The sequence below is a fragment of the Penicillium crustosum genome (assembly GCF_028827405.1).
Source record: "Penicillium crustosum strain IBT 35664 chromosome Unknown utg000002l_segment0_segment0, whole genome shotgun sequence".
NCBI lineage: Eukaryota > Fungi > Ascomycota > Eurotiomycetes > Eurotiales > Aspergillaceae > Penicillium > Penicillium crustosum.
Genome location: NW_026623123.1, coordinates 3,214,876 through 3,235,804, shown reverse-complemented (window position 1 = coordinate 3,235,804; position 20,929 = coordinate 3,214,876). Strand labels below are relative to the sequence as shown.

The window sequence follows — 20,929 nt, the reverse complement described above, 5'->3', positions numbered from 1 at the left end:
TAGAGCTCCCCTCTGAATACTGCAGGAGACTCGGGGTCTAGCCGGGGGAGTTGGGGACCATCACGCTTGGCAAGCTGGAGGTAGGTCTTTAGACGATTGTTCGGGACAGGTGGTTGAATGTTTAGTGAATTTTTATTCACTCGAGTGCCCCTTTTCACATTCTTCTTCCTCTTCCGTTGTTGTCCATCGGGGTTGTTCTTACAGAGCTTGTGATGCCTATTACGGGTATCTGTGAAGACTATCCCGCAACACACGCATTTAAACTTAGGTAGGGTAAACCCATCTAGGAGTGCCTCGGTGTAATCGTTGAAATGGAGGATCTCCAACCTCGCTCTCGAGGAAAACTTCTTTCCGCATACCTCACATATGCTAGAGAACTGGTGCTCCCAATCGGGATGGGAGTTATGATGGTACCCAATATCGGGAAGCTAGTAGTTTATCGTATATGGAAACGAACGCGCACTATGGAGCGTGGTGGGACGACAATGTGTTTGCGTAAACCGCACGCTGAGCTGCATGATGGGGCTTATCGTGTGTGGAAATGGGGACCTCCAACCCCATACATGACGGGATCTTGACCGTCTTTGCGTCAAAGTTGAGGCGGAAGCCTTCGTGACCCATGACATCCATCCCGATGAGAAGCTTCGCCTATAGGTTCTCCACCAAGTGTGCTTCAATGCGAATATACGCCATGTTGTCTGCTCTGCGAAAGAAAGCGTCAAATGACACCTTAAAAGACAGATATCTGTTTGCTCTCTCTCTCTATACGTCGGTCGATTTCTGTCACAAGAGTGAAAAAAAAAAGAAATCGATGCGCCGGCCGGGGTTCGAACCCGGGCCGCTGCTTTGTTCAGGTACATTTCCTATATAGGAAGCTGGGAAAGCAGAGTGTTAACCACTACACTACCGGCGCTTACATTCAGTATTAATGAAACGAATATATCGGAGTCATGTTCACCTGGTTTTGTCCAAAAGATCAAGCTATACATCCGCGGTACACTACATGTGTCTATCAGGGTCTGGTGGAGAGTTACGTGACCCGTCATGTTGGCTGGATGCCCCATTCTCCCGACGAAACAAGTTTCATTCAAGAACAAACCAACTCGACCCTGATTGCTCCACCCCAGTCCAGGATCCCTCAGGCTGGCTTTGTTGCTAGTTCTCATGCTGAAGAGGTTACTGCGGAAAAGAAAACCGGACTGAGCTGAGCAACAAAGCAGTTGAGCGACTGCGGAGGACAACGCAACAGTACGAAGAGCAGGTTTTGATGTTGTGGAAGCTCTCCGGCACCGGCTGAACCTAGCTGAGGATTTGTTGAAGGAGAATCTAGCTACTACAGATATCATGAAGACGTGGAGTCCACTTCCGCCCCGAACTCGGATTCCCGATTACATTCACACGGGCGAGGAAAGTGAGGCCTCTTCCGGGAAAGAGTGAGCCAAGGTATCCCAGCATTAACCAAGATCCTATCATGTACGTTAGTCTGAATTTCGTTTCCTGGCCTAGCGGAAATTGCCCAGCGGAACCTTATGCCGGGATTGTTCTGGGTCACTAGCTGACCTGGCCCCAGGCGGACATGGGGGGTAGAACTGGGGTACTTCTACCCCGGTCTATTTCCTCCCCCTTCATTAGTTTTAGTTCTGAATCATATTCATATTATCACAATAGTCAATTTCACTACGTATGGTTGATGGCTCAATTACTCTAGATCGAGTTGCGACCCATTGAGAAGCATAAAGCATAAAAGCGTTGTCTCCTAAAATGTACAAAAAGTAAACAATAATTCCAAAGCAAGAACATTATGATATCAACAACGCGATCGTGTATGTTGCTTTTGATACAATTAAACATCACATTGTTTCTCAAGCGTGTTGATTGAGCCTTGAGTTGTCCAAGTCTCAGTTCGATGATGCTCCTTTGTGGCCCAGTTCTCGAGGGGGACAGCTTCGACACGGTGCATATCGTTCACGAACTCGTTATTGGACCTGTTGATGGGTTCAGTGCTCGAGCGTTTGGTGCCGCTGTACTTGCCAGGCGGTGTGTTCTTATTTCCTCGACGAAAAGGTGGTTTCCATGAGCGAGGGGATGCGAATGAAGGACGAGGTTGTGAGTTGTTGGAATCGCAGCCGCTACTATCATTGTTTTGGTCGCTGGGGTTTCCAGGTCGCTGGGCTCGGTTGCTGTTGTATTGGAATGCTTTGACACCAAACAATTTGCGGAGTAGTGGCCACCAGCACATGAGGTTGGCGACATAGATTGCTGTACTGGCTTCACGGATGTACCAGATTTGGTATGTGGTTGTGAGTGGGGAGGCAAAATTGAAATATTTGTTTAGGATAGCAGCGATGATCGTGAATAAGCCCAGACTCATAACGCCGATGAGGACGACCTTTCTGCGCCGTTTGAGTTGAGCTTTTATGAGGAGAGGAATCGGAATGGCGAACATGACAGCATCAGAGGAAATATTGAAGACGGCTTGGGTGATCGAGTAGTGCTGGTATGTCGCACACTGCATATTATCCACCGGCATGGCCCAGTACTGTGAGAACGGTCGGCAATAAACTGCATAGTAGGTGACCATTATGACGACAAATCCAACCGCAACGTAAATCGCAAGGATCTTGATATAGAGGTTCGATTTCAGATTCTGCGTGATTCGCCAATAGAGCATCAGCATGCATGTCTTGACGCCCCAGGTTGAGATCAACATGCATTGCTCCAGCCCAATGACAATTTTGCTTCCATAGATCCGGTCGCTGACTTGCTTTGGGTCCGCTAGCACCTGGTCGTAGTCCTTGGGGTCCATGAGATTCGTTGCGTAGCGGGCCGATATTTGAATCAGCACTAGCAGGGTGGTATAGATTGCCTTTTGAGGAGCCGGCGGGTCAGTCGAAAGAAGTGACTCGATTTCCTGATAACACTTACGAAGGTTGCTGCCATCACATAGTCGTCCACTAAACGGTTACTCGTTAGCAGAATCAGAATGATAGAGCCTAGAAGTCTTACCAAACAACCGCTTGTATGATCCATTGGCAATTATACGAGCCACACTTTGCTGCCATTAGCGTTGCTCTAATTCCGGACTTGCATTTCAAAACCTACACTCTTCCGACATAAATAACAAGCCCTATAGACCAGAAGACTATGGCTTCTGTAAAGAGCTGGTTTGGAGTGGGCGACACATTCCCCATCTTGACAGATATTGCGATCTTCGGCCTAAACCGGGCCTCAAATTGCCAGGACGCTATAGAACGAGCCTGCCATGTATGAGAAACAGCAATTTATCGAAGGGTTCTGATGAGGAGCATCAGTGACAAGTTTGAATTGTTCTCATGGCTTGTTTACCGAGCGCCCACATAAATCTATAAGTGATGTATTTGGAACAAGTTACTGCGCCGAGGAGATCGATCATTTCATCTAGTCGGTGAAAGTGGCTAAGGTCCCGGGGATGGGATTTAAAGCTATCAGCCGAGACAGGGCTGTAGCGTCATGCGTCTTGGCTCGTGAGATGTCAGTGTTGACTGATAAGCAAGGAGGAATGGGGCGCGAACGCAAGGGATTGCTTCCCTTGAACCGCCAATCCAGTCGATAACAGTCGGCTTTGGAATGTACAAAGTAGGCACAAAGTACAGAATAAGCATGGGTGAAGAAGTTCTACAATTCACATTCCTCGTTTGTGTCTTACGGGGTTTTTTTTTGTTTTTGTTTTTTTTCTTTTCTTTTCTTCCGCTGGCCAGACCAAAAGGCTGATAAAATCAGCTCGTGACACCGAGTCTTCCAAGGAATACTCAATGTTGTGCAAAAGGACGTAGCTGTACGCGATATCTCTAACAGGATGCGTTAAGCGAGACTGGTGTAACCCAGTATTACTCCGGAGTGCCATCCTTGATCGCCATCCAGTTAATATTCTTATTTTGGGCCATAAATTTTCCCATATGCACGTTGCTCATAGCTTTGTGATCTCCATGCAGCACAAACAAACTCGTTGATGGGTCATATTTCATAGTGGATACGTAGGAGACCTGCGGTGAATATTATTGGGGAGCAACTTTGATCTGCATGACAAGATTCAATAGCTCCCGGGCACAGTGATCCTTCATCAAAATAACTTGCGCGATATGCGAGATAAGTACGGAGTACGGAGTAAAGGGTCAATCGTGGACCGAAGATCATGCCTGATATAAATCTATAAATCTTCAACCTTCTGCGTTTTATCCCTAGGAAACCTTAATCCCCAATTACTTTCCACAATATCCAAGTGTGTACTCTGTACGGACTATTTGGCCATTATGGAAGCCCCAAAGCCGCCACTACCGCTAGTACATACAAATATGGGAGCCTTGCACCTAAACTCTACTCAGCTGTGCCCTGTTGTATGAATGCGACTACCCAATGCTCCATCGTATTCTAGAGAGGCGCTAGAGTGATAACGTTTACTACTCTCCGATCGGCCCATTTACCTTTCTGGTATAATGGAAAAAGGTGGCTGAGCGCTACTGGTTGTTGTTGCTCGAAAATCTCGACAAATCTAAATTTTGAACCGAAGGACCCTGTCAACAAAAGACTTAGATAAATAAATGTAAGCTTTCAGGTACATTATGAAGAGGGGTCATTTATTCGGTAGGTAAGGAAGCTCCTTCATAGAGACCTAGCCATTATTAGCAGCCGATTAATCCGCGAAAGCAAAGCTGGATAGGCCAGCTGAAATTGGGACCGCCTGAGAACCAGGCTCCTATTTTATCGATTCTGGTGATTGTCAGGCTGCGCTATCTTTGAATATGTAACATCTGTCGGTTACTACCTCTCAAAATTGAGTGGCTTTTGAGCAGATTGTGCGCTCGAGTTTTCTAACGGCGACTAGGACGCTCGATATATGATTCTAAAGAAAACAAGCTAATAATTTTCGTAGATAGCCAATTTACCCTAGCCTAGTATATAATGGCATCGAGAAGTCATCCTCGATGAATCTGGTAGAAGGACCGCTAACTGCATATGCATATACTTGGGATAGGATTGTAGCGCCTGACGAGGGAGAACAGCAATTAATAAATGGCATTCCAATTTTGACGTTTGATATACTCCACTTGTTGGATGCAATAACAACCTTGGTAAAACTGGCCACGTGAAAAGCCGCAAATGCCAAATTCCACTGGAGTAGGAGGATTGAATATGATACGTATAGCGTCTGTACCTTCATCCTAAATGGCCATGTGGTAGTTTCATAATACAAAATATACAGCGTGGCAAATCGTAAGCTTTTCAGCGTGAGAACTGTTCGAGGTTTTGAGATATCAAGTTATCAGAGGCAGGATATCTATCATACACAAGAATAGCCGACTGCTGATATAGTCTTGTCTCGTATCTAGTCATTAACGGTACATTTGGACGCTCTTCAACCATTCTTTTTCATGTCCGCCGGCAGGTTCCCTTTCCACTTTTGGCGAGACAGGCACTGATTTGAGCGAAGTCGGTCACTAATGAGGCGTGTCGCGTCAAATTTTGGAAGACCAGCTACAACTGCTTGAACCAGTTCACCAGTAAGCTTTACCCTGCAACACCGGAATATATACGAAGTACTCCGTATATTTATGTGATAAAGATCTACGGCGACCTAGAGGCTGTGGGTGGCGTCAATCTTTATTGTTATATTGGCCAGGATATCGTAAAGAAGCTACTCGAATTGGGTGCGTTCCTTTATTTGAAGGCTGTGACCCCATATAGATGCAAATAGAATGGTAGTTTCCATACTACCTCGCTCGTGTTGCTACATTGATATCTTGATATCTCTCGATGCGGTCGGGCCATATTAGATATTGTATCCCTGTTATTCGACTCTCCCCAGGAATTAAACTTTACTTATTTGGTATATTTCTCAAGAGGCTTGGGCCCATATCTCGCACCAGTCGAAAAATGCTTCTCCGAGAGAAGAAATGAGGATTTGTGCTGTTCATTCAACCAGCAAAGCACAACGGAGCATTCTCTGCCCTTTGCCTATGCTGTATTCATATGCACGGAGTATTTATAATGTAGATGATCGACCATGCGAGGCCATGTGGCTATCAAGGCATCAAGGGGTATGGCGATTGTATGCATGGCACAGACCAATTAAATGTTGCCCAGCAGACCCTACCCTTGGCAACGCCGGAATGTAGAATATATTCAGCAAGCCAACAACTAAACCGGCAAAAATATTTCAAGAGTTACCCTAACTGATGAGTGAAATTCGCCCCAAAGCTACAGAGTACTCTGTAGGTTGTATGTCGGTGATCGACGCCCTCTATGCCGCATTCGCCGCGAACCCCCTTGCTTAGCGATGTATCAACTCGGTTCGATTTGGGAAGGTCATAAGAGAGACAATTCGTATGGGTCCAATCAAAGGCAATATTGTAATACATTTAGATAATTTACTCCTTGGATGTACACGGCATTGGTCCTTTTCTAACACAAATAGTGACACTATTACCAATAACATCCCTGGCTCCATGTTTAATCCATGGTGAGTAAGAAAACATGAGCATTCCTTTGGAGAAAATGGTAGATATGTCATACTCGTATAAATGCTTGGACCTTGTGTAATACATGTGGCAGCCATGCGTGTTAATGCTCTCAAATCTTGCATTCCTGTTGCGACACGCCTGATTGTTCCTGTGCGCCCTGTATACTCTGTCAAACCTAGTGGGGTGATGTACCTCCTTTTCTCTTTCTTCATCTTGACACTGCCATGCCTCGATCCTTTTGTTGAATATTCTCTCTAACACCGAACGACGCACGGCAAAATGGTGGTGTTCTCAAGGCCAACCTCCGCGGACACTGAAAAGTCCCCCAAAGGCCATGCCGCAATGGACGAAGTACGGCTGGAATCTGCACTTGGGCATAAACAAGAACTGTCGCGGAATTTTGGATTGTGGAGTTTGACCAGCTTGGGGATTGTTATTGCAAAGTAAGACCCTTGTAAATCAGAGATTGCATTGTTCCTACTTCAATAAACTAACGGGACCAAGCTCTTGGGCTTCAACAGGAGGTACAATCGTCGCTGCGCTCCAAAATGGCGGCCCGATGGCAGTTCTATACGGACTCATTCTAGTCAGCGTCTTTTACACGACTATCTCAGCTTCCCTGGCTGAACTCGCCTCCTCTATGCCTTCTGCCGGTGGAGTATACTATTGGTCATCGGTATTAAGCCGGAGTCGAGGTCGCACGGCGGGGTTCTTCACTGGGTATCTAAATGCTTGCGCATGGCTACTATCAGCGTCATCGATGAGCTCAATGTTAGGGAATGAGGGCGTTGCAATGTATCTGCTAAAATATCCGACTGTGAAGTGGCAGTCATGGCAAGTATTCATTGTGTTCCAAATTGTCAATTGGACGTGTTGTGCCATTGTATGCTTCGGAAATCGCTTCATTCCCCTCCTCAACCGCATTGCCCTTACTCTGTCAATGTGTGGTCTCATTACTACTGTGGTGGTTCTCACAGTGATGCCGAAACAGCATGCGAGCAGCGCTCAGGTATGGACTGAGTACCACAACAACACGGGCGGATGGTCAGACGGAGTTTGTTTTATGACAGGTCTGTTGAATGCTGCATTTGCAGTTGGAGTTCCAGACTGTATTAGTCATTTATCAGAAGAAGGTACGTTGGAAACAGGAGAAACAGGATGCCGCCAACTAACAACATATTCTAGTCCCCAAACCCGAGATCAAGGTCCCGCAAGGCATAATGTTGCAGATGCTCACGGCCTTTGTCACATCCTTTGTGTACCTGATCGCCCTCTTTTACTCTATCCAAGATCTGGACGCCGTCTTTACAAGTAATATCGGCTTTTTCCCAACCGCCGAGATCTACCGGCAAGCGACGGGGTCTAACGCAGGCGCCATCGGTCTGATTGCGGTTTTGTTTCTCGCAACCTTCCCAACTCTGATCGGAACCTTCGTGACAGGCGGTCGAATGTGGTGGAGTCTAGCACGCGACAATGCAACGCCCTTTTCGAACTATTTCGCTCAAGTACACCCGACACTGAACTGCCCTGTTCGTGCCACAGTGGCTATGAGCGCGCTCGTCACTTGTCTGGGGTGTATATATATCGGCAGCACGACGGCATTCCAAGCGCTGATCTCGTCGTTCATTGTACTAAGCTCGCTGTCCTACTTCGGAGCCATCTTTCCGCATGTTTTGTCTGGTCGTGGGAACATGGTCCCCGGACCATTTTATATGGGACAGAAACTTGGGATGGCAGTTAATATTGTTTCTTTGTTGTATATTTTGGTTACTGTTATTTTCTTCTGTTTCCCCTTGGTGTTGCCGGCCACAGTTCAGAATATGAACTATACCAGTGTGATCGTTGTTGGTTTGATGGTTCTCACTGCCTTCTGGTGGGTGTTCCGTGGCAGAGACCAATACCATGGCCCGCAGTATAGCTTCGAGGCTGCTGAGCGGTTGGCTACTTTCCAAGAGGGCAAGGAGGGTCGTCGATCTTTTATTGATCTTGTGGTATCGCCTGTTGGTATTGAGCATGGGAATGTTTCATGATGAACAGGAAACAGCCCCCCAAAACAATGAAAATGGGCGCGAATTGTGACTATTGTTGCTTGTTGATGACATATAACCTTCTTAAAGCATGTGTATCTATATCTTGAACTAACTTTGGATGAATATAATAAGGATTTGTGTACTGAACTACCATGGCTGCCAAACAAGTCGAGGCTAGAGATCAAACATGGCCGCACGATTAGCGAACCTTCAATTTGGAATTGGGAATAGGCATCTTAAAGTCATAACTATCATGCATAGAGATCACTAGTAGGAGACAAGATATCCTCTCATCTTCATAGTCGCGACTTAATGCTCTGTCCACCTTCCCAGGCCTCTCCTGCTTCAAGTGTTTGCCAACCAGATACTGAGCCAGCCTCCACACAGATCATGTTCTTGTAAGCCTCGTCTGGGCCGAAATCGGCCATGCCCTTGGCCTTCTCAATCCAAGGGTTCCAAACCACAACATCAGTCAAACCTTCCCGAGTGATCGAGAACAAAGATTGGTCATCCTTAGCAGAGGCAACGACGATTGGAACGGCGGGATCAAGTTGTTGGTAAATGCGATCAGTTTCTTGGGTGATCGCCAATGCGGGGGAGGATTCGGTGTGAGAAGTCGCTTGGAGGGTTTTATCGATGTAGGTCTTGGATTCGAGGCCTTTAACACGGATGTCGGAGATATCCTATTCATCAAATTCCAAATTAGCGGGGAATCGGGAAAAAGAACCCTGGGGAGTCTGATCATACCGCAATGCTCAGATAGGTGTGCATCAGCACCTGGAAATCAAAGTTTTGCTGGCCCTCATTGCGAACCTGCAGAGCGGTCTCCAGTGAGTTCGTGGTGAGCGTGACACTGTATACCAAGCCGAACTCGTATGGCCATGCGGCGCGGAACTCATCGGTCAGCATAGAGTGCGACAGGCCGAAATCCAACTTCACGGTAAGATCGGTTTGGTCGCCATCCCTTCCGGGCGCTTCCGACGAGGACTTGCCCAAGAACTCCCAGTTGGAGTTGCGAGCGAAGCCATGTTGTGGTAGGGTTGAGGTGGCGTGGTTTTGGGGCGGGGGACCGAAGACCTGGAGAATAAGCAGAGCGGTTAGCTAGTAGCTCAAGCAGAGACATCCTAACGTTCACATACTGGGAACACCAGCGGAATACCACCACGGATAGGCTTGGAACCATCCAGATGAGACTTCTCACTGATGAACAGTTGCTCCTGGCCGCCTGTCTTCCACGAGGTCACAGTGGCACCATACAGGTGCACAGTGACTGACTGGCCAGTGGGCAACGAGGCTTCGATGATGTTGTCCTTAATGGAGAGGGTGGGCTGGGGAAGAGAAGCTCCCACCCCAATTGCCGAGGGTTTGTTTGATCGGTCCATGGTGTAAGAAAATGGAGAAAATCGAATTGGGTGATGAAAGGTGAAAGGAAGAAGGGAGCTTGATGTTTCACATTGAAGCGCGGGGGGATCTTATCGGGCCCCCACCTGTTTTGTTTGGACGGGCCACAGGGCTCCAGGGGTCCGGCACTTGATGTATGACCCAACACCTCAACACAGCGAATCATCACACCAGCACTGTCCAACCCTAGAAGCCGATTTTGAAATGGAGGAATACAATTATTCAACTAGGCCAGTTCCTGGGCCCTCAGACAGTTGGAACCCAATCTATGCGTTTACTATTGATCAATCAATTATCACCTAGCACTCACTTGAGGCCATACATAGTGCGACCCGGTAGCTCTGGCGGCCGTGGGAAGAATTTGGCACCTCAAACCGCCCCAAAAAAACCCTTCGATTGATATATCGCGTCCCAGAACCGACTCATCCCTGATGTTTCCTCCGCAAACGATGACTCAGGAACAAATGGCCAAGTGGCTCCATTTTCAGCAAAACCAACTCGCTCTGTTCCAAATACAACACGGTCAGGACCTTTGCTGCCTCCGGTTGCAGCTTTCTGAAGTTATCTATATCATGAATAGTGGTTTCGTTCCATATACGATAAACCACTAGCTTCCCGAGGTTGAGCACCATTGGAACTCCCATATCAGAAGGCGTGCAAGAAAACCCCGATGGACAATAACGGGAGAGGAAAAAGAATGCGAAAAGGGGCACTCGAGTGAATAAGAATTCACTAAGCATTCAACCACCTGTCCCGAACAATCGTCTAAAAACCTACCTCCAGCTTGCCGAGCGTGATGCTTCCCGACTCCCCCACCTAGACCCCGAGTCTCCTGCAGTATTCAGAGGGGAGCTCTACTGCCGGTACCCTGGATGCAGTGTCACAACTAGACACAAACAACTGTCGGCCTTGCGAGCTCATTATAAGATCAAGTATGATCTTGAATTTGAGGCATTCAAGACCTCCATCGGATCAGTTGGACGGGAACAACACGAAGCCTGTAAGTCCTAGTTGGCTCAGTATGCCCAACTAGGCCAGGAGAATCTCGGACCAGCTCCCCAAGACCAACAATCTGGTATCAAACCAGCTATATCAATGGCCAGGTCTCTGGTCAGAGCTCCTTCCGGTCAATTTATTCACTCACCAGTCGGGTTTACCATGCTGTGGAGGTGAGTCGGCTTTTCATTCTTTTCCCAATGCACATTAGTATATATGAATACACCATGCATCACTCATTCTGCCTCCTGCTCCATATCGTAGTTTAATATCACCTGTTGTTACATGTGCTCATGCAGTATTGCCTGGGCCCACTGCTCATTGGTGGGTGAATTCCGGCTCTCAGCTGTAGCCAATATCCTAGGACAGTAACTGGTCTTCAGCTGAGCTCAACCCATAAGAAGAGAAATTATAAGTCTTAGGTATCCTATAACCCTATAAGAGAAAAAGTACAGTAAAATCACATCATAACCCGCTCATCTCCACCTTAAATCGACGAAAAAAGATATATACAGTTATAGCTTCGGCACTGCCGTCGAATGTCCAGTATCCATCCTGTCGGAACCTTTGTGGCCCGGAATTGACTCTGACATGCCAGATTCAAAGTCCTGTTCTTTGGGTTGATTGGGGATAGTCAACTCGGTACCCTCGGCCCTCCGATGAGGCGGAATAAAGATATCGTAATATCGCGGAAACACCACACCGAGCAGAATCAGGAGCAAACAAAAGTGCGCTAAAATAAACCCGGCGATCATCATGGGGTCGTATCGCAGAGTATAGAATTCGGGATACGCGAAGCTGAACACAATGGCCAGAATAGGCGCGCTGACGTATCGAAGTAGAATGGGCCAGAAACGAGGGATGTTCCAGTTTCCATTACCACCAATGACACCGTTCAGGTCGCGTCTTAATTGATTACCCTGCGCATGTTAGTTTCTTTTGGTGCAAGACTTGGTGGCAGCAGGGACATACCGAGTAGAAAGCTAGATACCAAAATCGACCGAGAAGAGGATTCCGCCCCCAGAAGCTGGCTGCTTTGATATCTGGGGTCATGGCGATGAGGACTGAAATAATCGAGCAAACGATATACAACCCGAACCCGGCACCGGCGCCAGCTGCCGGGTTCGAGACACCGTGTGCGACGGCAACTCCGACAATCTGGCCACCAAAGTATCCGAAATTATACACAACGAAAGCAGACAGCCCTGTCTGGCTAACTACATCGTGCCAGCGATAAACCGTGGTTGCACCGACGAGCTCCGACCACACCACAAAGATCAAGGCCACATTGTTAATCCATCGGTCGATTCCATCCAGCAGGTAGAATCCGAATTGGGTGCAGTACGGCAGACACATAAGGAATGAAATTATTGTGAGGCCAGTCACAATCATCGGTCGTGACATTTTCACACCCGAATCCACGGCTAACGTAGCTACCGCATCGAGCATCACAAAGGCCGAACTAAACCCGAGAACCACCAGGGTAAAGAATAGAAGGATTGCCCACCAATTCGCACCAGGCATGTGAAGCACAGCTTCGGGGAGCGTCAGGAAACCCACCACGAATGCACCCAATCTCTCGCCATCCTGCGGCCAACGTCGGAGGTAGCCTACAACACCAAACACGGCAAAGGCAGCAACGTTCTCGAACAGAACATTACTTCCGCAGATGAGAATTGCGTCCATGACAGCATTGGAGTGTTTGGAATTATAAGAAGCATAGGAAGTGAAATATCCGAAACCGATGCCAGTGGAAAAGAAGACCTGTCCGACAGCGGTTTGCCAGACAGTTCCAGAGGCGAGTTGGTCGCTTCTCCATGTCGCCCATAAGAGTCGGATACCCTCACCCGCATTCTCCAGTGAACAAGAGCGACCAACGATAATAATGGTGGTGACAATCGGCAGACCCATTGTCCAGTAGACGACGCGACCCGTCAGGCCCACTCCACGGAAGATAGAAATCCATATGAGAAACCAGATAAAGGCGCTCCAGCCGACCGTCTCACCAATAAGGGCAACACCAGGGTACACGGTATAGCGGGCAACGGCACTATTGCCAGCAGTGAGATTGCCCACGACTGGATCGACATTGGCGACGACATCTCCCATGTAGAATTCCTCGATCCTGCCCTCCCATGGTAGTGGGCTCCGGAAGGAGTTGCGGAAATAGTTCATGATCCATGCCAAGTTGACCGTGAAGTATTGTACGACGACAAAACTGATCAAAATCGGGCCCATGCCAACGCCTTTCAGCCGACGGTTGATATTATTGAACGCGATCACCGTTCCACCACGATAGGCTTGTCCAATCGCAATCTCGAGAATAAGAGCCGGAATGGCGATGATGAACACGGCCAACAGGTAAGGAATAAACCATTGTAGTCCGTGGTTATTGTAGACCACCGAGGGGTATCGCAGCAGATTTCCCTGACCAGCGCAGCCTCCCATGGCGGCCAGCAGGAAGGCTGCTCGAGAGGGCCATTGGTCACGTCCATCTTCCGATTTTTTCGGAGGAGGAGCGATCCAGGCCACTACCTTCTTCAGATATTGGGCAAGTACCATGGTGGTACCGATTAAATGGGGAAGATTTTCAAGAAATTGAACTTCATGGGACGAGAACGACGCGATTTCGAGATATGAGAGATCAAAGAAAAGGGTAACAGCAACGAAGTCGCGCAGAAACCTTCGTAGCAGATGAGAGAGGCTTTCGCATGGCTTCCGGCTGATGCCAAGGGCTTGCCAACCATCTAATCCTGCTGCTACCGTCACCTCGGACCCATGCCCAGGTGCCAAGAGGATCGGAGAGGCATTCTCAGCCTGGATCTTTATATTCGCGGGTGGTACAATGGGGGAGCCACGCCAAGAGTCTTGGAAGCATCCGAGTGCGGTTATGGTGTGGCATGTCGCAGTATTGTTGGCGGGATTACTATTACAGGCAAAAGTTAACCAGCTTGGCTCGCCCAAGTGAGGTAACATCTAAGTACCTCACGGTCACGAAGAGCGGATGTAGGGCTCGGAGTATGGCCGAATGAGCTGAGATGTCTAGGAAACCGTCGAAATCCCGGCAGTTGCCAAGGGCACGACGCTTGGCATGGAGTTGCGCAATTGCATGGCGCTGATTGCGACATGTACTATCACGGTTCAAGATAGTTATAGTTGTTTAACTAGCTAGGACGCGATTAGAGTCACGTTCTGCCCTTTCATTCTTGACTTGCAGCTCAACGGTCTTCGATCTAGACATCACGAAAACTCACCATCGGGAGGAGAGCTGATGCCCGGACTTCTTGAACATATTAAACAAGTCGAAAGAGGAAATTGAAGCTTTCGGCGTTTTCTAAAATATTTGGCCTAACAATATCCTTTAGAATGAAGAGCTGGCGGTGTATGACAGCCAGAGGTCGGATGTGGTTTGTAATGGTATTGGTGCCTGAAGGTGCCTTATTTTACCTAGTTAAATGAAAGCTGGCAGAAAATAAAGATACACACGCGGGTGGGCTGGTAGATTCTGAATAGAATTGCCATAACAGAGCCCTCAGTAAATAAAGTACTTGAATTCTTTCGAGATCAACAAAATCAACACCTTAAAAAATGGGCAGTAAATGTAGCGTTAGTTATTTGCACCCATACAAATCCCATGATTCCCTTATTTCTAGGCGTTGAAGCCTTCCCACTCCATCTCTCTTCTCTTCCACTACCCAATCTCGTACGATTGCTCTAGCCGCGGTTCGAAACTACCCTCGAGCTGAACAGCTTCATGATCGTCAGATAAGGGGATATAATCGGGAGGGGGGGGGGGAAGGGGGGCAGTGGGAGAGGTGGCGCTTTAGCGGCTAGAAATAGGCGATGGGCGATGGGCGATGGGCGATTTTGGATATTTGTGGTGGTGGGAATAGCTTCAATATTACCGGGGAGCTGGAGTTTCATTTACAATACACTGTATAGAGCGGTGTAACTAAGGCATCTTCAGGCACTAATACCATTACAAAACCACATCTGACCCCTGGCCGTTATGGATACGCCTACGTACTCCGTATTATGCGTTTGATAAGAGAAACGGTCTTTCTGCTTGTATTCCAATACTGGTTGAATACCTAGGTAGTATTGCATGATGACGAAGTGTTTCTAGGGGGAAATAAAACCAGGAGGTCATCATCTACGGCCTGACCGTGTCTAAGTAGATACCCCGGTAGATTCGGGCCAAAGAACGGAGTAACAGAAAACCATTTTCAAAATCCCGATAAATTGATCTTAAAATCGAGACCTTAGTTTCGTTTAAGGTTACATTGCAGGCAGCAATAAGCACTATATCACGTATACCCCTCAGCACACAATACTCTACGTCCGATGACGATACGATATGAGAGTTGCTTATGATGTGGACGAATTTAGTTAACTACGTGAAATTGCTTTGGCTTCGACTTTTAAGACCAGATAAATCTGTGTTATGTAAATCTATACCTTTTGTGTCATGTCAACACTATATATATGTCGGAACCTCGTCTATCTGGCGTAATGCTTGTTGAAAATTCAATTTAATTCGTCATAATTAACATGCATCTGGAATTCAACGATAAACCATAATCGATTTCATGCATACATTGCTTCTTTCGCAAAACAGTTCTTGCATGCCAAGAATTCAGGATTCCTATGGAATTGAGGCTACCATCTTTGATGCAGTATCTACGCCTCTATCACCTATGCCGCCATATAAAAACAAAGATCCTGAAACCACGACATGGCACTGCACTTTGAACTGTCTCCATGCATCGCTGCCTTCATTAATCCCTGTACGAACCACGGAGTTTCGGAGCAACAAGCGCTTAGGAAATGACACCTCTCATTACCTACAATTCTCATCACAAAAAGCAAGTTCCATGGAATAGAATAGAAGATTCGACAGAAGAAAAAGAAAGGCATAAACATGGCTTCATCTCCATGCATGGGGAGATTAAACAAATTTACAATTTACGTTCTACCCCTTCTTTTGTGAAAGGTTCAAATTCGTTATTTCATGCTGTCTAGTATATTATTCTGTAGTACGGAGTATATTATTCAACAATGCTCAGGTATAGTAGCTTTTTCGCCTAATTTGTAACTCACCAGTTCAGGGGCGGGTTGTAACATTTTGGTCCATTGGCGTTACTGAAAATACAGGTTTTAAAGCGAAGTTAAATTTGAGTCCAATCATACATATGGAATCCATCTGCTAAACCTATCATTGACCCAGGTACACCATCCATATCCTCGCTGTTGTTACTACCACCAGGACCTATGGCTACATTCAGGTCCACGCCTTCTCGCACTAACAACCGTATCACTGCCTCGGACTCGGCATAGGCTGCGGCATGTAAGGGGCTCCTGCCCTCATTATCACAAGCTTCTGGGTCCGCACCTCCGGCAAGTAACTCTCCAACAATATCGATATGCGCACCACATGCTGCATAGTATAGCGCTGTGCGCCCCAAGTTGTCCCTTCTATCCACATTGACCCCATATTGTAGTAACAAGCGGACGATACCTAGATTGCCGCGCTCCACACTGATGTGTAATGCTGTTTTCCCTTTATTTGCGGTATGGTTGGAATACTGCGGAGACTCCCAAGGCTTCATATTCTGTCCATGGATAGATTTAGCCTCTGCTTGGGGTGTCTCCTGATTCTTGGAAGCTCTGGAGGGAGTAGATGAAGAACCAATTCCGGGATCAGAGTCCAATCCAATAGCGGTCGGCATTTCTTCCATCGCGGCATCAAATATATTGATGTTCTTCATCCCAGAAACCGACGTGGCAATACCGGGACTTTCGTTCTGCCCTGTCAACTTCTCGGGGTGAATGGCATCAGAAGGCCCACGATTCATGGCCTCAGCCTGCAGCGTTTCTGAGTCAAAACAGGCAAGATTTGGCGTATTCCCATTGAACTGGGAGCCTCCCGGTTTATTTCGTGTGTTATCAAGGTTGCTCATATGGAATTCATGACATTCACTATTATTGGGAGCACAGGTATTGCCATCTTTTTGCTGCTGAATTCCCCTGGTTTGGTTCTCCAGATCCTTTAGTCGCTGTTGCTCAATGTCTGCTTGTCGTTTGCCTAAGTACACTAATCATTAGGAAAGTTGAGATCATACGGATGGCAATATAGTGATCTTGATAGCTTACGACGGTTCCTCTGAGCAATGCGGTTCTGAAGTCTTCTTCTCTGCAAGGCTTCAATGGCAGCCTCTGCATCTGGCTGAGCATCCATTCTTTGGCAATAAATATGCAACGATATTCAAGAGCTGACTCCTATCGTGTTATCAATAGATCGAGTAGATAAAGTTTAAAGAACAGATCAAATGGAAGGAAGGGGCGGAATAAGATTCAAGAAAAAATGCGCTTATCAACACTTGTCTAAGCCTAATGCTTTTTGGAGACTAGGCTCTCTAGCTATGGCCCCCGGTTTACATGGAGTATGTATTCGACAAATTTGTGACCCTTGAATGATGCAGCACCAAGGATGGCTCAGGGTTAACATTGATCAATCTACTAGGTCACAGCAGACTGCCAAGCCTCACATGAATGCTTGTAGATTTTATAGGGTACAAAAGCACTGTAGACATTAACTAGTGCGCGGGACTACCCCGCCCGGACAGCCCGATAATGCATGTACTAGTTATAACGAGATAATTCAGACACGAGAAAATTATCATTATAGCCGGGTAATCGTTACATCAAGGTTAATATATATTTCCATGTTACATACAAATTCAGCCCCCAACAGCTCCTAATATCGCTATACTTCTGCCCTTTTACTTTTCTTACTTCAATTAGCCTCTTATATATACCAAGCGTACTAATTAACTGCTCTCGTAGAGCCACTTTCTAGGGCTCCTTTCTAGGAGGTTAGGATAAATCGGCGAGGGATCACATGACTGATAAAATATTTTGTTGTTTAGAAAGGCTTGAAAATGACGTGTATATCCCTGGATATAACGATTTTTTGCGTGGGAGATAGGGTACCTAGCAAAACCGATGCCCATAATTAGGAGTGATCCATTCCCGGTATGTAGCCTCCCTAGGTCAAAATTCTGTCAATTTGGCTCCGCCAAGAACATGCTGATCGTTGCTAATGCGGTGTATTGCATATACCATTTACACCATCTATACCAAGTAAGTAACTAAGTTGTTTTAAAAGTAGGAATTACAGTATTCGGAAGAAACAAAACATTAAAATTACTAGTGTAGAAGGATCGGCAGGGTCTACATACGTTCACAGGATTTCGAACAGCTTCGTCTGTACTTAATTAGCTCGGTGCATTAGCGTAGGTCTCGCGTTCGAAGGCTTAAAATACCTTATTGGTGCCTTATTGTAAATAGGTAGAAATTAAAATACCGGAATTACAATGACAGGTGTCCTATTAAGCAATTGGGTGGTTTCCAAACAAAGTCAAAACAGGAAGATAACGTATTTCACTACAGTGATTCACCGCAAAACACATGGTAAATGCGACAATTTATTTTCTACATTTATATTTCAATAACCATGTTTTTATTTTTATTTGTCCATAGCCATAGATAAGACTTATGTACCTAGGTAAATTGCGTTGTGTATCAATTTCAAAGTACGGAGTAGAAAGCTATACATAACTACCCATGTATCATTTAACGTTTCAAGAATACCGATAACTCAGTTGTAAAAAACCAAAATATAACTATATCTAAACCACCAAGTTCCATATATTCTCAAGACTCCGCAAAGAGACAATGGATCACCTAGAAAACATTAAACTATAGCTAAGTATATCTCTTTATAGCCTACCGTTGCTGAAGTATCAATTTATAATTTGCCTACGCAGCGGGATAAAGCTCAGGGTTCACCACCCTGTAGGAAGGAGCTGATCCTTGAATGCCTTACGGATGTCTTATTTTAGAACGGCAGGAAAACAAGACATCCATGCATCGGTCCCTTCCTAAAGGGAGGTTGAACCCCGAGCCTTATCCCGCTGCTATTCACTAGCTCCCATTCGTCCGAAGTTTCCATCTAAATTGCCGCGCGAGAACAGCGCTGATGCATGCACGCCACCGGTAATAAATATTGTGTTCTTTCATACCCACACAACTAATTCTGGATATAGAAATGCCCGAAATAATAACCGCCGGGTTATTAGCATTACTAGTAGGCTACCTCCAGACGGGCTATATGCGTACACATTGGTGTAGTTCTCGCCCGTGCTGTCGTGGCATGGTATATTTAAAAGTTTGGAATAGTATACTCTTGGCCCTCTTCATCCATGCATTAGTATTTTGCTGAGTTTAGGTGGCATAGCCCAATTATGCTGTTACTTACTCCTAGTTTCTAATAACCGCAACGTAACATTCCGCTAAATTTTATTGGATTATCACAAGATACACGAAATTCGCGATCTCTAGATCGGAAGCCTACATGCTCCACAATCAATGAGAAATCTCGAGTTTACTATGGAAATCCTTACAAGAGATTGTGATGATGTACTCTTTGATTCTATTGAGCTGTGTTCAAAGCTTATCGTAATTGACATCATATGCTCTCTGGGTAGAGACGAGCAATATCTTCGGGCACACAGCCCATAGGGCAAATACTGTTCTCCCGCTCCCAGTTCCAGAGCTTGTCGAAGTTTTTACACCGACGCGGCGCGTCAATTGTTTTCCACTTTCCCAGCCCGGAGCCAGAAGCTGAGTTATTAACGTCTTTCTGGAACAAAACCGGTGTAACATCGGCCATGCACTTTATCATGTTCATTAGCATGACGTTACAATGGCGGGAGTGAATCTTCATGAAGTCTTCCGTCATATTCCGTATTGTGCGAAAGTCCCACTCATCTCGATGCGCAAAGAGCCACAGGACACCAACACAGTGGACCTGATGCATAACTGCTATAAATTTAGCCTCATATCTAGAAAAGCCTGAAACATAGCTGGTAAATGGGTAGCAACATGCCTTCGGACATGGCGATGACTTCGTTGTCTCGCGGAGGAGGCAGACTCCACCATTCATGTGTTTCGGTTGACTTATTGATCAAGCCTAGTTTATCGAATGGAAAACTAAATCGCCCAGCTATGCTCAAACTTCGGTTAGATTTTTGTTCCAAAACACGTGACATTGAGGGCATACTTTTCCAAAGATTGTCCCAAGCATCCCTACGATACTGGGTGGGTACTCCAATAAAGTCATGAGAAACTAAATCCGAGTTGTATTGCCTCGATTCATATTCCAAGAAATCTGCCTCGGGGCCTGGTATAATTAGCTGGAATTTGCTAGCATTGAGGACGAGAGAGGCTCTTACTGAAGGCCCACATTCGCTGTTGACACAATGCATCCGTTGCCGCGAAGTAATACTGAATCGTATAAAACAGTAAACTGAGTATGAAAGCAGAAAGGCTTAGAAGAAGGACCGTGGAGGGGTGGACAGAAAAGCTCGCAAGCTTGCTGCTCTTTTGTGTTTCCGTTTGCCCATCTTCCAATTTCTCCTCTAGAAGTGGGAATCCTGCTTCTTTTTGTTCTTGTTCTTCTTCGGCTATATCTGCTTGATCCACATTGCTATTTGTAGCTTGATCATCCGTGTGACGTAGTCTTTCGTAGCCAGACATTCTGAGCGAGTTGGCAATGCAGCAAGAGAGGCCAGTTAACTTAGATCAACACAGAAATCATAATAAATATTCAAACAAAAGCAAAGGAGTATCTAGAGTCAGTAAATTCCGGATAAAAATTAGTGGCAGAGCCAAAGTTCCCATCTTCGGGACTCTGTCAGCTGAACCTTCGAGCCTAGTGGGTCGGACATGCATGGTAAGCATCGAAATTCTTAGGATGTCAGCACACATGTATGCGAATTTTCCTCAATTCAAACGTATCCCTCCGCACTGAAGTACTTTGCCGGAATTACACCGTGATCCGGCTTTCCTGTAATCAAGGGCGACTACGCTGAACTTGGTAAGACTTCCATGTACCTTCTGGGCTACCAATACTAAATTATACCACCAGAGGCACTACCTATA

At 46.4% G+C, this 20,929-nt stretch overlaps 6 protein-coding genes across 6 annotated transcripts; 1 reads left to right on the top strand and 5 right to left on the bottom strand.

The window, feature by feature from the left end:
* Window positions 1–1,843: 1,843 nt before the first annotated feature.
* On the bottom strand, window positions 1,844–3,191 carry N7487_004729 (uncharacterized protein; the record flags this gene model as incomplete). Its single annotated transcript, XM_056872476.1, has 4 exons — window positions 1,844–2,866; window positions 2,926–2,954; window positions 3,007–3,050; window positions 3,103–3,191. 4 exons carry the CDS (start codon window positions 3,189–3,191, stop codon window positions 1,844–1,846), a joined length of 1,185 nt encoding a protein of 394 aa, XP_056730196.1.
* Window positions 3,192–6,776: 3,585 nt separating this feature from the next.
* N7487_004728 (putative choline transport protein) lies at window positions 6,777–8,527 on the top strand (the record flags this gene model as incomplete). The annotated part of the gene is made up of 3 exons (XM_056872475.1): window positions 6,777–6,940; window positions 7,002–7,630; window positions 7,683–8,527. The coding sequence occupies 3 exons, from the start codon at window positions 6,777–6,779 to the stop codon at window positions 8,525–8,527; spliced, it is 1,638 nt and encodes a 545-aa protein (XP_056730195.1).
* Window positions 8,528–8,691: 164 nt separating this feature from the next.
* On the bottom strand, window positions 8,692–9,909 carry N7487_004727 (D-hexose-6-phosphate mutarotase; the record flags this gene model as incomplete). The annotated part of the gene is made up of 3 exons (XM_056872474.1): window positions 8,692–9,210; window positions 9,275–9,604; window positions 9,667–9,909. 3 exons carry the CDS (start codon window positions 9,907–9,909, stop codon window positions 8,824–8,826), a joined length of 960 nt encoding a protein of 319 aa, XP_056730194.1. The 3' UTR covers window positions 8,692–8,823.
* Window positions 9,910–11,439: 1,530 nt separating this feature from the next.
* N7487_004726 (sodium:neurotransmitter symporter family protein) lies at window positions 11,440–14,216 on the bottom strand (the record flags this gene model as incomplete). Its single annotated transcript, XM_056872473.1, has 4 exons — window positions 11,440–11,844; window positions 11,897–13,850; window positions 13,909–14,055; window positions 14,179–14,216. The coding sequence occupies 4 exons, from the start codon at window positions 14,214–14,216 to the stop codon at window positions 11,440–11,442; spliced, it is 2,544 nt and encodes an 847-aa protein (XP_056730193.1).
* A 1,876-nt stretch (window positions 14,217–16,092) lies between these two features.
* Window positions 16,093–17,162, bottom strand: N7487_004725 (uncharacterized protein; the record flags this gene model as incomplete). The annotated part of the gene is made up of 2 exons (XM_056872472.1): window positions 16,093–17,018; window positions 17,078–17,162. 2 exons carry the CDS (start codon window positions 17,160–17,162, stop codon window positions 16,093–16,095), a joined length of 1,011 nt encoding a protein of 336 aa, XP_056730192.1.
* Window positions 17,163–19,454: 2,292 nt separating this feature from the next.
* Window positions 19,455–20,524, bottom strand: N7487_004724 (oxidase ustYa family protein; the record flags this gene model as incomplete). Its single annotated transcript, XM_056872471.1, has 4 exons — window positions 19,455–19,830; window positions 19,871–19,958; window positions 20,049–20,168; window positions 20,221–20,524. The coding sequence occupies 4 exons, from the start codon at window positions 20,522–20,524 to the stop codon at window positions 19,455–19,457; spliced, it is 888 nt and encodes a 295-aa protein (XP_056730191.1).
* Window positions 20,525–20,929: the final 405 nt, after the last annotated feature.